Consider the following 12,946-nt stretch of genomic DNA (forward strand, 5'->3'; position numbering starts at 1 on the left):
GAGACAGGTGTGACAGTACCCCCCCCAAGGAGTTCGGCGCAGTCGAAGGACGAGGTTGACCAGGACGACTCGCACCGGAACGAGCAGGTAAGCCTCCCGAACCACCTGAGTCAAGAGAGCGTTGACCGGAAGAACTCCTCCCACGACGACTCCCAGAACGTCGAGCTGTAGGAAGCCTGCCCGTGACAAGTGGTTGAGACCTGGGACGTCCTCTAGGACGAGGGGCTGGTTTGTCAGGATGAAGATGGTGGAAATCTAACACTAAAGCAGGATCCAGAACATCATGGGCAGGAACCCAACTCCTCTCCTCCGGACCATAACCCTCCCAGTCTACCAGGTATTCCAGTTGACCACTCCTCCTCCGGGAGTCCAGCAAGCCATGAACCTGGTAAACCAGGACTCCATCCACGAGCACCGGAGGCAGAGGTGCCTCGCCTGGTATCACCTCGTCCAAAGGACCTGGAACCACAGGCTTTAAAAGGGATACGTGAAAAGACCTAGAAACTTTATACTGTTTAGGTAAGTCCAACTTATATGTAACATCATTAATCCTTTCCATAATCTTAAATGGACCAATATATTTAGGAGTCAGTTTCTTACAACCCCCTTCAGTTCTGAAGTCCCATGTAGAAAGCCAGACCCGATCTCCCGGCTGATAGAGTGGAGTCTCCTTTCTATGACGATCAGCAAAGTTCTTATATCTGTCTATCACCTTTTCAATGTGCTGATGAGTAAGTTCCCATACCTCTTCACTCTTTTTCATCCAGGTGTCCACAGCTGGAACTTCGGTAGTCACCGCTGTCCATGGCATGATAGGAGGTTGATAACCCAAAATACATTCAAATGGTGTGATACCTGTTGTGGAATTTACCAGGGAATTTTGTGCCATTTCGGCCCAGGGGAGGAAACGAGCCCATTCTGCCTGGTTCTTGTGGCAATATAATCTAAGGAATTTACCCAGTTCCTGGTTAACTCTTTCACATTGTCCATTGGACTGAGGATGGTAACCAGATGTTAAGCTTACATTGACCCCCAAATGTTCAAAGAATGCGGCCCACACCTGGGAAGTAAACTGTGGACCTCGGTCTGATACAATGTCTTCCGGGATACCAAACAGTCTGAACACATAATTGAACAAAGCTTCTGCAGTTTCGAAGGCTGTAGGAATCTGAGAAAATGGAATAAATCTCACCGCTCTAGAGAATCTATCTACCACCATTAAGACGGTGGTGAATTGCTGTGAAAGAGGTAAATCAGTAATAAAGTCAACTGCTATGTGAGACCATGGGCGGTTAGGAACAGGTAAAGGATGCAATTTTCCAGCAGGCAAAGTCATTGGGGTCTTGCATTGTGCGCAAACTGTACAAGACGCAACAACACGGTGAATATCCACTGACATGTTTTCCCACAAATACCTAGCTTTTACTAGTTCCTGAGTACGTGTCTCTCCTGGATGACCAGAGGAAAGTGAAGAATAAGCCCAAGTGATTAAATAATCTCGGAATTCCGTAGGGACATATTTTTTGTTGACGGGGCACTGAGAAGGAATATTCATGGTTTCTAAAGCCTTATCAATTCTATCATCAATTTCCCATCTAACTGCAGCGACTACCACCCCGGGTGACAGTATTTCTTCCGTTTGTTTCTCCAAGTCTTCTTCCGTACCAAACTGTCTAGACAGAGTATCAGCTTTAGTATTACGCGAACCCGGGCGGTAAGTAATGGTAAATTGAAAACGCGAAAAGAAGAGAGACCAACGAGCTTGACAGGGATTGAGTCTTTTTGCATTACGTAAGTATTCTAAGTTTTTATGATCCGTTAATACTAGGAATGGATGTAGTGACCCTTCCAACCAGTGACGCCACTCCTCAAGAGCCAATTTAATGGCTAATAATTCCCTGTCCCCTATACCATAGTTTCTCTCCGTAGAGGTTAATTTGTGGGAATAAAAGGCTGCGGGATGTAGTTTCTTAGCACCGTCTGAACGTTGGGAGAGAACCGCTCCAATACCTACATCGGACGCATCTACTTCAACAACGAAAGGCATCTTCGGATTGGGATGATGAAGGATTGGTGCTGTAGTAAAAGCCTCTTTAAGCTTTTGGAATGCAGTGACAGCTGAACTGTTCCACTGGAGTTTTCTAGGGGACCCTTTAAGTAATGAAGTCAAAGGAGCCGCTATTGTGCTATAATCTCTAATAAAGCGGCGGTAAAAATTAGCGAACCCCAAAAAGCGTTGAAGACCCTTTATAGTAGTGGGAACTGGCCAGTTAATAACAGCGTCCACTTTGTTGTCGTCCATGACTACCCCTTGATTACTTATTATATATCCCAAGAAAGAGATCCTTGGTACATGGAACTCACATTTGTCTCCTTTTACGTATAATTGATTGTCTAGCAATCTATGGAGAACTTGACAAACCTGTTGAACATGTGTCTTAATGTCTGGTGAGTAAATTAAAATATCGTCTAAATATGCAATAACAAATTTTCCCAGCATATCTCTCAGTACATCATTAATAAAGACTGGAAGACCGAAGGCGCTATTGCCAAACCAAAAGGCATTACTAGGTATTCATAATGTCCATTGCTAGTTGAAAAAGCGGTCTTCCATTCATCTCCCTCCTTAATTCTTATTAGATTATAAGCGCTACGGAGGTCTAGTTTAGTAAACACCCTGCTCCCCTAATTTGTTCCAAGGCTTCAGGCACTAATGGTAATGGGTATGGAAATCTTTTGGTTATTTGGTTTAGGCCTCTATAGTCAATGCAAGGTCTTAAACCCCCATCTTTCTTCTCAACAAAGAAGAATCCCGCCGATACTGGTGAAGTGGAAGGACGAATAAAACCCTTTTGTAGCTCTTCCTTTATGTACTCCTCTATAGCTTGGTTTTCGGTTTGCATAAGGGGATAAATCCGAGCTTTAGGAAGATTAGCTCCATCTATGAGGTCTATAGCACAATCGTATGAACGATGTGGGGGAAGTGACATGGCCTTTACTTTGCTGAACACTTCGATAATGTCTCTATACTCATGAGGAATATCACATCGTATAATAGTCTCAGGGCTCTCAATAGAGGTGGAATGAATATTGATCTGTGGTCTGGACAGACAATGCTTAAAACAGTGTAGTGACCAAGACAAAACCTCCCTTTCGGACCAAGAGATAACTGGATTATGTTTCATTAACCATGGCAAACCCAAAATTACAGGATAGTCTGAAGAGTCTATAACAAATAAACTGATTTTTTCTTTATGCAGAGCACTGGTCTCTAACAGGACAGGAGCAGTCATTTGAGAAACCAAACCAGTTCCTAGGCGGTCTCCATCAATAGCTGATAGTTGCAGAGATCATTCCAGAGAAATAACAGGAATCTTCAAGTCTTTCACCACAGCCGCAGTGATGAAGTTTCCTTCTGCTCCCGAATCAATCAAGGCTGAAAATATAGGAGAACAAGCCTGAGAGCAGTGAATAGTCACTGGAAGAGTGAATGATCTCGAAACGAGCCCCTTTGTGATGGTACTCACCAATTTCGTCTGTGGAGGTGTCTCGCACTTTCCAGGATGAGGTGCCTGATATTTGCGTGGCCGAGGCGGACACTGACGGAGAACGTGATCAGCTGCGCCACAGTACATGCATAAACCGTTGTGTTGACGGTGAAGCCTTTCTTCTGGTGTAAGACGTGACGAATCACACTGCATAGGAGTCGGATACTCTGATGCTTGATGAGTGGAAGATACAGGTGCAGGGATTGCCCTGATGAGATGTTGCCGCAGGGTAGGAATGTGGGTGCCCTGGAATGTTTTTCCAATATTGCGAGGTTTACGAGTACTTAAAAGATGGTCAAGACGAATAGCCAAGTCGAATAATCCTTCCAGTGTGAGGTTTTCATCCCTACAGGCTAACTCCGACTGAATGTCCCCGTTAAGTCCGTTGCGAAAGACAATGATTAATGCGGGTTCATTCCAGCCGCTACCAGCAGCGAGAATACGGAACTCTAATACATAGTCCGCCACAGATCTGCTGCCTTGACGAATTTTTGCGATTATTTCGCCATTAGATCTCCCCTCATTTGGACGATCAAAAACAGTCTTAAAGTCTTTTTCAAAACGATCGTAAGAGAGGCTCTGTACGTTAGGCCAAATGGCCGTAGCCCAATCAAGAGCTTTACCAGTCAAGCGAGATACTAAAAATGATATCCGAGCGAAATCAGAGCATGGAGGGGAGCTATTGAAATATAATGAGCACTGCAACAAAAATCCCTGACATTTGGCCATAGAGCCATCATATTTCTCCGGTTTATTTATGCTATATGGAGATGATGGGACAGAAGAAGGTGTAACTTCATTCGAGGTTGACAGAGGTTCGAGCAAAGGAGCAAAAGGTCGCTGGGGAACAAGATTCTTTAAACGTTCAGAAATCACCGCCATTTGCTCTTGTTGCTGGCTCTGCTGTTGCCTCAATAGGGTTACAGACTCCGATAATTGCTGCAATATAGAGTGATGTTCTCCTAACAACTGACCTTGGTTACCGATAGCAGTTGTTAAGTCACCAGAACCCGCCGTCTGCATTTTAAAGGCGAAGTATTCTGTCAGGCTTGGTAAACAAGAGAGACGCTCGCGGGTGTTTAATAGAAAGAGATTTACTTTAGGGATGTGCAAAGCACACCGTAAAGAGAAAGCAATCACAGCAAAAGGGGCAATCCAAAGAATAGTGAGGTACAGGCTGGGGTCAAAAACACAACGTACTAAACAATAGCAGTCCGGAACCAAAAACACAGAGTCAAGTGGAACGTAAGCAAGGGTCATACATGGGTTGGCTTTCAGAAACAAGGTTCGCTCGGTAAGTAACATAAGGTTAGCACTACTTCGCAAATGGTGAATGCAAGAGTCCGGGTTTATATGGTGAGTGAGTGATTGTGACTAAAACGAAACAGCTGTGAATTAAAACTCAGGTGACCTGGAGCGTGTGAGAGGGGTTCTATTGGTTGGTGAAGTCATGTGACCATCAGCTGAATCATGGGAATTGAAGTCTTCTGAGTCCCTCCCAGACTCAAGTGGTACTGCGTCCTGAACTGAGGGAGGAAGCGAGACATCCGCAGAGACAGGCGTGACCTTCATATTCGCTCTATAATTTTTAGAGATTATTTTAGCGCAACTTTGTGGAATGCATGCAGTTTAGAAATATTCAAGCAAGATATAGGATTGATAGGTAGTACTTTGAGGCTTTGATTTGATAATAGATGGTACTTGGTCTAAAAAGTTTGAGAACCACTGCCTTAGGGAAATTGTTTTTCTGCAGTATGTGATGGACCGATCGGTTTTGAAGAGAAATCAAATATACACAAACCCAAATATTCTTGACTAATCAAGATGTCATACCAGTCGTAAACATAGTGGTGTTTAATGCAGAAACCATCTTCCAATTAGATTTCAGCCATCGCCCATGCGCCAGCCTCACGCAGAATCAGGAACAGAAACTGATGTATTAAAATGATCAAATAACGCATTAACTTTCCTCCAGACACCGCTGTTGGTGTAGATGACGCCACTGGGGAAAGAGAGCAGCCTCACCTCCGAAATGAAGTGAAGAAAAAGAACGTGGACCAGAATGTGAACAATTCCGGAATGGAGAATACAGTCTCACTCTGTATTTTTGGGAGAACAAGTAAGTGTTTATTTAGGTTTACTTGTTTGAGAGTAAGTGCAAATTAGATAGTTGATTGTAATATTCTACTGATACTGTAAATGTGTTGTTCTTCGTCTCTCTTTCGTTCTCACTCTCTTGGTTGGTCCCCTTCAGGTTTTAGCTGAGTTTCAAAAGGATGACTTGTATGGACCTTAAATCCTCCTTTACAACATTTCCTGATCCTCACACAGCTACACGAACCCAAATCTACAGCACCAGAGACCTTGGAGACAAGATGAGAATTCTCATAGACAATCTGAATGATCAGGTGATTATGGGCAGATGTAATTCAGTATGTTTAAACCTACAAGATGTTTTTTTAACAAACCTGTTAATAAATCATTGTTTACCTTAAAGGAACACTATGTGATATTAATGCCTTAAAATTACAGCTTCAAAAGAGTTGTGGTAGTCCACTGATCTGTAATAGGGAGAACAGAGCCTCTGTTGTTGCAACTCTGGGCTCAGCACTGCAGAAACTACACTATGTAACCTTTGGAGGAGGGTAGGAAGCCAACCCCCTCCCTACCCTTCCTCATTGATTTCAGTAAAGAGTTGTAAAAATGAATAACACTAGAGGGAGCCCCAGGAGCAAAAACAATTAAATTATACAGAGAATAAACACATGACTATATAATAATATAGTATTAAATTGTAAATATGTTAAGGGTGTATATAGGTCGTCAGTGACCAACACAGTTTGATTCTCTGATGTCCTTCTTCAAGAACTCAGTCTCTTTTTTAGAGAGCTGGTGTGTTACTGGTTGGTAGCTGCTCCCCTTTGGAAGCTGACTTTTAAAACAATGCAGGTAGATTGACTGGTTTTGTTGCTTGCGCCACTCTAAAACTTTGTGTTGTTGGTAAAGCTCCATTCTGACACCTCTGGCACCATTTAGATTGGACCGGATCAAATATTTATGCTTCTGATCTTTTGTTTAGCTTCTTTTGAACTTGGATAATATCAAAATTTAGAACGAGGTTCTAAATGTATGTTTCCAGGGAATGAAGTTCTGCTCTGTTTTATTTATGTTCTAATGACATATCAGAGTCTTGAAGGTTCAGCCAAGAACCAAGGTTGGGACTTGCTTGAGGACTCCAGCTCTCTCCTCCTGATCTTCCTCTCAGAAACACTCACTGCTGTCTGTGTTTTTATTTACCACTGACTACTTTCTTTCTGTTTGTATTTACCCCTCAGTGCTCTGTTTACCCCTCACAGTGTTAGTTACAGTACAGATGTCAGTACTGTGCAGTGTTTGTGAGTGAAGTCTGAAATGAACTGAAAGCGAGTATCTCTTTCTGTTGGTCTTTATTTCAGAGCTTTGTTCAGAGTTAGAGTTGCTCGGACAGATTCGTTGAGCTGAAATGATCCTTCACTTCACCTGTAGACCTGGAGCACTCTGGAGGTAAGGCTTTACTGGTCTTCATTCATTCAAATCTAATCAAATCAAATGTATTTGTGTAGCGCTTTTTACAACTGATATTGTCACAAAGCAGCTTCACAGAATTCCAGTAAAGACAGTTTTAATGTAAAATATAAAAATGTAAACAACATCAAAGATGTAAAAATCCCCAGGTGAGCAAGCCAAGGGCAACAGTGGCAAGGAAAAACTCCCTCAGCTAAGGAAGAAACCTTGGGAGGAACCAAGGCTCACAAGGGGTGACCTATCCTCCTCTGGTCAATCTACTGGTAACAATAATTAGAAGTCTGTGAGAACTTCAGTGTAGGGGCAGCTCCAAGGCACTTGGTGGTTGCTGGAGTATGGGCAGCTGGTCTGAAGCATGGAGAAGGAGCTCGACAGTCATCCATCAGCATCCAGCTGGATAGGTGGGTGGTCGTTTATTTGGAAAAAGGTAAAGGGATGGAATTAGTTTTAAACGGTTTGGTGTTTGTAAAGCAGAAAGTATTAACATTTCCAGAGTGTGGCTAATGACTCTGGCAGATCTGACTATGACAGCTTTAACTAAAAGCAGAAAACGAGAAGGCAGTTCGCAGACGGTCGGTTTAGCCTGTCTGTCTGCGACTTGGTCCCGGCTCTGGACTGTCAGCAACTGTTTACACTACACTGCTGACTAACTAAAAGACTGTGTGCTATGCTGCAAGAAAAGAAGGCAGCACCATTCCTACCTATAAGATCATGCTTGCCCTCAAATGTAACCAACTGTCTATAAAGCCCACTTGATTTTCGGAACACCACTTGGACATCCAGCAGTTTAACGCTGAATGTCTGCTGTAGGCTTCAGTGCCGCACCGCATTGGGATGGGATCAAAGCAGATTACTGCATCAGACATCCTCTGGTAAAGTGGACTAAGTTAAACATGCCATACTCTGAGCAGGCAAAACAGCCAACAGTAGCCATGGTATTGCAGGTACTTACCGCTTTTGGTTGATGTAGGAATTTACACCAGAAACGTTACTCCAGGAGCAGGGTGGCAATTTTAGTGCCTCTGTAATAAATAATCCTGCAGAGACAATCTAAAAAACAGATCTATGGACGGTTAAGTGGTAAGTTGTAAAAACAGAAATAACAGAAACAACAGGAAAACCAGGGTGAACAAAACCGCTTCTTCTAAATGGGTACAGGAAGAGCCAAACGGGTTGCCAGATTAGTTTTGTTCATTTTCCATAACCACTTCATCCAGATCAGGGTGGCAGAGGGTCCAGAGCCAGGCCAGAATCACTGGGCTAAGGCTTCTATGGACAGTGTCACAGTCATCCGCAGAGCAGCATCTCATCACCACCAGTCACTGGTGAAGAAATAACATCACAGATATTTACCAACTACACATAACTCAGAGCAGACTTACTATCTGAGGACCTCCTCCGGCTTGTGTCTTTAGGTCCGTTTCAGCTCACTCTACTGTGTAAAATCAGTCCAGTATTAACTCTTGTATGGCCGCCCACTGGGTCGGTGTCTTTCACCTCCTTGCTACCTCTGCCACAACATCCACACTGGGAATACTGAGCTAGAATAATTTTGTATTAATTTAAAAGCCCTCTAGATGTGCCATCAAGCGTTACGGAGTTCTCGCAAGAGCCCTCTGCCTCGTGATTCTTAAGTTGCTTAGTGCAGGGACCAGCAGAGGACCAGGTGTAGCAGCCACAGAGGCTCTATTCTCCCTGTTCCAGCTCAGTGGAACCTCACAATCATTTAGAAGCTGAAATGTTATGGTACAAATACTACATAGTGTTCCTTTAATGTGCTTTCACTTTTTAAATGTTGTCTGGTTTTGACAGACCACCTTAAAATTCCTTCATGTTCCTGCACTGTGTATAAAGTCAAAAAACACACTTACCCTTCTAGCTTTGAATCTGAAGAGACAGGAGGGCCCCCTCCTCCTCATTCCTGTCCCCCTTGTCCCAGTGGGAGCTGGTCTTCCTCTTCTACCAACGGCTCACAATCCCAGGAGTGAGGAATTTACCTGGGACGCCTGAACCGTTCCGTCTCACCACTAGAAACTGATAAAGAAAAAATATCATAAATATTTTAAAAACAGATTACTACCCAACAACTCAGAGCTGTGTTTAATATCAGAGGCGCTGCTAGGTTTATTTAAAAAGACACAAATCAAAATTTCAGTTTAGTCAGATAACTTAAGCCTAAATGGAACTGGCTATCTGAGGAATCCCGCTTTGTGTAAGGGATTCCCCTCGCTTTTGCAATGATGTCAAACTCTATTAAAGCCCATTCACGTCGTGTTTCTATTCAGGTATATTTTTAAAGCTCATTTATTTTTTACGTGGTGCAAATGAACCCTTGAATACTTCTGTGTCATCTACCTATAATGTTATTCACTACAGGAAAGATGTTTCGGTTCAACTATGGACTGCATTCTACACTGCCCCCTCATGGTTCCCAGTGGTAAGCTTCAGAGATAATACCTGTTTTTAATGCTGAGCACGAATGGGACCGTCTGTAAATGCACTGTCTGTAAAATCAAAGCTCCTTCTTACTCTATCTCTGACTCTGAAGAGTCTGAAGAAACAGGAGGGTCCCCTCCTTCTCCTTCCTGTCCCTCTTGTCCCAGTGGGAGCTGGCCTTCTGCTTCAACCACCGGCTCACGATCCCAGGAGTGAGGAATCTCCATAGGAAGCCTGAACCCTTCTGGACATCCCCAGTACAGCTGAGAGAAGGGCGGGACATTGAACACTGCCCTCATGACGGAGTCCGTGATCAGGTAGTAGATATCACGTCTCCGGTGCTCTGCAATTCTCCGCAGATTCTCCAGAGTGCCGACCATACGGAGCAGCTGAGAGTACACCTCCGCGACGGTGGCAGTCTGGCCTCTGTATCTGGGATGAGCCAGCTCCAAGCTCATGAAGAACTCCAGGAGCCCCATCACAGACTCCTCTGTGAATGGCTCCTCCATAAAGTCCGCAATATGGAGCGGGAGCGGCCTTTCGTTTCCGGCTTCCTCTAAATGAGATCTAACATGGAGGTACTCCTGGACAGGACCACGCCCCATATCGGAAAGGGACGCAGATCTTGGGGAAACGGTGGAGCCCCTGTCCTGCAGATTTGAAGGGAGAAGGCCAAGAGACACGCTGGTTGCAGGGGAGGGGAGTACATCGTCCCTGACGGTGCTGGGAGCTACTCTTCTGCGAAAGATGCGAGCAGCTCTGCCGATTAACTTTCTCATTCTCTTCCTGGCAGATATGCACAGCTTCCTGAGGCGGGGACAACAGCTGGATTCGTCCACCACCTCCACACTTTCCACGGATGTGTCCTCCTGATTTTCTGTGTCTGACACATCCACGCTGTCCTCCGCAGCATCCACAGCCCTCCGCTCAGGTTGAATAAACTCGTACCAGGCGTCGCACGGTCCAGAGCTTGTCTGCGTCCCCTCAGAGTCCGTCCCCTCCTCCTCAGTAGATCCGGAGGGAGACGCACCCTCTTCATCCTGCTCCTCTTTCGCAGGAAGTCCTGGGTCAACTGGACCATCAGTTGGGGTCAGTGTCCGGTCATAACCCAGCAGGTTTATGACCGTGATGACCTCCTTCGTAATTTCCAGAGCGAGTCCTTCTGTAAACTCCCTCTGGACATCCACAGGTTTGGATTCAGCCAGATTACCCTGAAGATGGCAGTTCAAGGTGGACAGGACTCTGGACTGAATCCTCTGCTGCAGGAATTCTGCACCCCTACAAACGCACAGTAATGTTCATTTGGTCAAGAAGTAAAGTCTTACCTACAATAACACACCTACATTCTCAGATAAACGGTGGCTTGATGGCATCCCATCGTTAATTCATATTTTAACATATAACATTTTACTTCAGGTACATTTTCACTCTTCTGTTTGCATACTTTTATTGTGCCTTATGCTGTGCAATGACAGTAAAGTTAAATCAATCTATCTGTCCGTCTGTGGGACATAATTCACTACTTCCAATTATGAGTCATAATTGTACCATATTCAGTATTAAGTGTGGATTTTTAAAATTGTGTTCATCTCTATGATGCTGTTTCACCCGTTTAAAGAGCAAATACATTTTATCAATAACTTAGTTAAGAATATTCACATGTTAGATTTGGAATATCATATGTTTAAATAAATAAAACCTAAATAATGTAAAGCCACAAATCCCCATAACCACTCCATACTGTCACCTGCATAACTTTCCATTCCACCTTAAATGGAGCAGAGTAAAATTTGGTCCCAGTAGAAATGATCCATTCCACCTTAAAATGCTATACTCTTGGTCACGTGCAGAATTTTCCATTCCACTGATTCCATATATGATTCAATAGAGCACTGATTCCAATGTGACCTCTGTAGAGTTATTAAACAGTGCAGCATTTAAGGTGGAATAGGAAGTTCTTACAGGGAACTGATGCAGCTGAAGTCAAATATGAAGATTTGCTCTGAATATCCCTTCATTTAAAAACACACAAACTAATCTGTGGTCATTAATCACCTATTTGTCTAAAACAACCACAGATTTTAAATCCATTATCTGCATTCAATACACTTCTAATCACAAAACGAATTCGTCTAAAACACACAAAAAATGTAAATTAAACAGTTACATCTAAGCACGCTTCGCTTGCGTCTTCCTTGGCTATAGCGCAGTGTTTTTGTTTTACCTGGCAACCTGGGGTTTGTGTACTGTACTGTGATCGGACTGTGATTGGGCAGAGGGCGGGAACCTATGACCAAATACCGATCGAGTGCCGCTCTGGGCCTTAGACGGTTTCTTTAATCTCCGATGATAAATACTGGCCATTTTATAATTTAATACAGCAAATGTTACAGATTTCTCCTTTAATGTACATTTAATGTACAGAGACTGTATTCAGAATAATTCTGGCGCATTTCTATTTGGGCCGTTCCTAATGAATTCTCACAATTCAAATGTTGAGAAAATATATTTAAAATACAGATAAAGGTTGATTTTGGACAGTGTATATATGATTCCGCTAACATCATTCCTAACAGGATTTAATTTCATTTCAGTAGAAAAACACCTGGAAATATATCTGTTTTCATTTAAAAACCCTTACCTTTCTTCTTCTACACAAGCGCTGGGAATGATCTTATTGTTTAAAGCCATGATTATGCTGTAGATTTTATTGTAGAAAGATAAAGACAAATTTACATTGTAAAAACTGTAATACATCGAAACACATTTAGTTAAAGTAGATAAAGAAGAAGTGAACAAATCAGAGAGGGAAAGAAGTTGGACACTCACTTGTACTGCAACACGTTCATGTTTTGAATGTCATTATGAGGTAAAAGGCCCTCTTTTATACGTTCCGTAGGCGGGGCCTGTGACATCACACACAACTTTCAGGAATATTCAGGAATTACATGTTTAAAAAAAGAAAAGAAATATATATATATATATATATATATATATATATATTTTAATATTAATATTTTATATATATATATATATATATATATATATATAGTTTTTAAAAGAAATACTTATATATTTATTTATTTTACATAAAATGTTTTTGTAATTGTATCCACTATGTGTAATTATTTGTAATAATAAGTGTAATTACTATTTATTCATAAAGATAGATAAAGATATCTCTTTAGAGTAAAAATATTGTAAAATAAATGCACACCTTTCACTTCCCCTTTACCCTCATCAAAGCGTACACTTCATGGAGGGGCTTGTTATAAACAGTAATGTTTATCGAGGGTACTGCCTTCTGTTTCAGACACAGCCTCAACTGCATTTAGAGGCGCCCCCTGTGCGTGCGTCTGGTTAAACCCGTGCGGTACTCGTCACGGAGCCTGTTGTGC

General features: G+C 42.8%; 1 protein-coding gene across 1 annotated transcript; it reads right to left on the reverse strand.

The window, feature by feature from the left end:
- Positions 1-7,080: 7,080 nt before the first annotated feature.
- LOC136676965 (uncharacterized) lies at positions 7,081-12,385 on the reverse strand. Its single transcript, XM_066654289.1, has 6 exons — positions 12,378-12,385; positions 12,190-12,246; positions 9,642-10,826; positions 8,984-9,146; positions 8,065-8,434; positions 7,081-7,505 (listed from the first exon to the last, which is right to left on the reverse strand). Exons 2-4 carry the CDS (start codon positions 12,237-12,239, stop codon positions 9,140-9,142), a joined length of 1,242 nt encoding a protein of 413 aa, XP_066510386.1. The 5' UTR covers positions 12,240-12,246; positions 12,378-12,385; the 3' UTR covers positions 7,081-7,505; positions 8,065-8,434; positions 8,984-9,139.
- Positions 12,386-12,946: the final 561 nt, after the last annotated feature.

This window comes from Hoplias malabaricus, chromosome X2 (genome assembly GCF_029633855.1).
Source record: "Hoplias malabaricus isolate fHopMal1 chromosome X2, fHopMal1.hap1, whole genome shotgun sequence".
NCBI lineage: Eukaryota > Metazoa > Chordata > Actinopteri > Characiformes > Erythrinidae > Hoplias > Hoplias malabaricus.

Bases quoted from the DNA above. Each gene is read 5' to 3' on its own strand.
- LOC136676965 (XM_066654289.1), bottom strand. From the start codon at position 12,239: ATGGCTTTAAACAATAAGATCATTCCCAGCGCTTGTGTAGAAGAAGAA. The intron at 10,827-12,189 runs GTAAGGGTTTTT...GTGCGTTTGTAG, and splicing joins GCTTGTGTAGAAGAAGAAAG to GGGTGCAGAATTCCTGCAGC.